This window comes from Acanthisitta chloris, unplaced genomic scaffold, assembly GCF_000695815.1.
Source record: "Acanthisitta chloris isolate BGI_N310 unplaced genomic scaffold, ASM69581v1 scaffold28672, whole genome shotgun sequence".
NCBI classification, from domain to species: domain Eukaryota; kingdom Metazoa; phylum Chordata; class Aves; order Passeriformes; family Acanthisittidae; genus Acanthisitta; species Acanthisitta chloris.
The window spans coordinates 2,067-4,737 of record NW_008659207.1 but is presented as its reverse complement, the minus strand read 5'-3'; the positions used below and the strand labels follow the sequence as shown (position 1 = coordinate 4,737).

Genomic DNA, 2,671 nt, shown 5'->3' with positions numbered 1-2,671 from the left:
GTCACTGGCATAGGCTGCCCAGAGAGGCTGTCATTCCTGGAAGTGTTCAAGACCAGGTTGGACAGGGCTTGGAACAACCTGGGCTAGTGTAAGGTGTCCCTGCCCATGGCAGGGGTGGAATGAGATGAGCTTTAGGGTCCTTCCCAACCCAAACCATTTTGTGATTCTATGACACTTGCTTGTCTCCCCAGTGCTGGGAGACGTGTGTGGGCCAGGACCTATATCGCTTTGTGGTGATGGATTTCATATTCACCTTGCTGGACACGCTCTTCAGGGAGCTGGTCTGGAGGTAATGTGCCCCAGGATGTGTTCCCCTGCTGGTGATGCATCCCCACACAGCCCCAGCTCTCTGGTGTGCCCAGGCTCTGCCGCTGTCAGAGAGGGAAGGCAGGGTGTGAGGGGCTCCCTGGGCAGTGTGAGAGCAGAGCTTTGCTCCTCCCCAGGCTGATCCTGGAGAAGAAGAAGCAGCGGAGGCCAGAGTTTGATATTGCCCGAAACGTGCTGGAGTTGATCTACGGGCAGACCCTGACCTGGTGAGATGTCTCTGCCTGGCACAGCTCCTTCCTCTCTTGGCAAATGCCTCGTGGTCCCCAGGAGCCCTGTGGGTGGTCCCAGCTGTGCTCACCATTAGCTCCCCTGGGGCTCAGACCCAGGCAAACTTGTCTTCCCCCCACTCCCAGGCTGGGTGTTCTCTTTGCTCCGCTCCTGCTGGCCGTGCAGACACTGAAGCTGCTGTTGCTGTTCTATATCAAAAAGGTGTGATTTCTCCCACCGCCCCCACAGCTCCCCAAGTTTCCTGTGACAGGCAGTCCTGTGGTGATGCTGCAGTGACACTACACCCTGCTACCACAAGCCTCTGCTGTAGCAGCCTCATCCTGGTGGCATTGAGGGGGCTTGCTGGGGACAAGGTGTCCCTGAGCTCGCTCAGCGCCCTGTGGGTGAGAGGGAGGGGATGGCAGCCTGTGGGACACTGCTCTCTGTCCATAGACCAGCCTGATGCGGAATTGCCAGTCCCCCAGCAAGCCTTGGCAAGCATCGCACATGAGCAGCGTCTTCATCTCCCTGCTGTGCTTCCCCTCCTTCCTTAGTGCAGCCATCTTCCTCTCCTACACCATCTGGTCGTGAGTACCCACTGGGCCCCTGCTCATGACACGGGACCCCTGGCTGACTGGAGAAGGAGGGGCTTGGGAAGACTGTGCCCCCCAACCCTGGCATCCCCCAGCCCTGGCTGTGTGGTGCTGCCCCAGCCAAGAAGGTTCTGCCCAACTGCTGGCCTGTGCCCACTTCCTCCAGCTATTCCCAGATGTTCATAGTGCAGGACACAGGGATGAGGACCCCATTGTGCAGCTCTGGGGATGATGGGGATAGTAAGGCTGGGTCCCTGGAGGGAGGGCTGGATGTCTGAGCCAGGCACTCCCTGGGCTGGGGGCAGCAGCTGCTGGCTGCTCATTGCTCTCAATGTCCTATGGGTCTGTCTGCACAGGGTGCAGCCGTCAGAATCCTGTGGTCCCTTCCGGGGGCTGGAGACCATCTATACGTCAGTGAAGAGCTCGGTGCTAGTGTTGGAGAAGTCCAATTCCAACATCACCTGGTTCATCTGGGTCTACCAGCACCTGATGGAGAACACTTTCATCCTGTTCTACGTGTCTGTGGCTGTGCTGTGAGTATGGACCCAAGCCCAAGGCTGTACCCTGGGCCCTTGCTTTGACAGTCCCACTGTCAATGGCCCTGAGCATGGCTGGTAGCCAGGGTGTCACTCCAGAGCCCTGTGCCCCATCTCAGTGCCAGGAGTGGAGTGTCTCCCAACTTCCTGCCCAGCTGCTACCATCCTGTCCCGCTGTCGTTGCAGAGCTGTGATCTACGTCAATGTCCAGGTGCTGAAAGGCCATCAGAGGGTCATCCGCCTGCTCAAGGAGCGGATCAACAACGTGCGTGAGCACTGCCCCGGCCCCTGCCACACAGCACTGTGCTGGCCCTGGCAGCACTGCCACTCAGCCATCCCACAGCTGCTCACCACACTGTCTCTGCTGTTGCAGGAAGGGGAAGATAAGAGATTTCTCATTCAGAAGCTTCACTCCGTTTATGAGCAGCGGGAGAGACGTGCCTGAGTCTTAGGTGGGGCTGGAAGCTGCAGGATCACAAGGTGCTGGGGAAGATCCTCCCTTCTTGCCACAGCCAAGGGACCCATTGTGGCACATGGTCAGCAGCTCCACAAGGATGCTACAGCACAGGGACACAGGTGCTCCTGCTGCCCAGAGCTACTGGGACACTGCAGGCACAGAACCAGGACTGCTGTCACACCCCAGGACGCAGCTCCATGTGGGGTTACCTTACCAGCACAGCCCTGCACCAAGAGTGGTCACTGCCTGCAGAGAACAGCTCTCCCGCCCTCCCTTCTGCCAACACATCGGCCCCATGGATAACAACCCTGTGCTATTCAGAATCTGTTGGGAACAGTGAAGCTTCCTGGATCGAGAAACCCATAGCCCCCTCCACACTGCCCAGGGGCAGGAAGGCCAGAGCTGGGAGCAGCCAGGCACTGACCCAGGTCCAGTCCCGTGCCTAACTCGCCAGGAGAGCAGCTGGCAAATCCCAGTCCCACGAACAAGGCCACCAGGCCACCCCCAGCAGCCCTGCACATGCTACATTGTGATAGGATGGACTTGGAATA

The 2,671-nt window shown here is 58.8% G+C and overlaps 1 protein-coding gene across 1 annotated transcript in view; it reads left to right on the top strand.

Annotated features, from left to right (window-relative positions):
- The window catches only part of TMC6 (transmembrane channel-like 6), a 5,840-nt gene extending 3,732 nt beyond the window's left edge, over nt 1-2,108 (top strand). The window contains exons 12-18 of the mRNA XM_009069315.1: nt 192-289; nt 444-533; nt 681-756; nt 988-1,121; nt 1,484-1,660; nt 1,850-1,928; nt 2,037-2,108. Of these exons, the coding sequence (XP_009067563.1) occupies nt 192-289; nt 444-533; nt 681-756; nt 988-1,121; nt 1,484-1,660; nt 1,850-1,928; nt 2,037-2,108 (726 nt within the window). The remainder of the gene's footprint in view (nt 1-191; nt 290-443; nt 534-680; nt 757-987; nt 1,122-1,483; nt 1,661-1,849; nt 1,929-2,036) is intronic.
- Nucleotides 2,109-2,671: the final 563 nt, after the last annotated feature.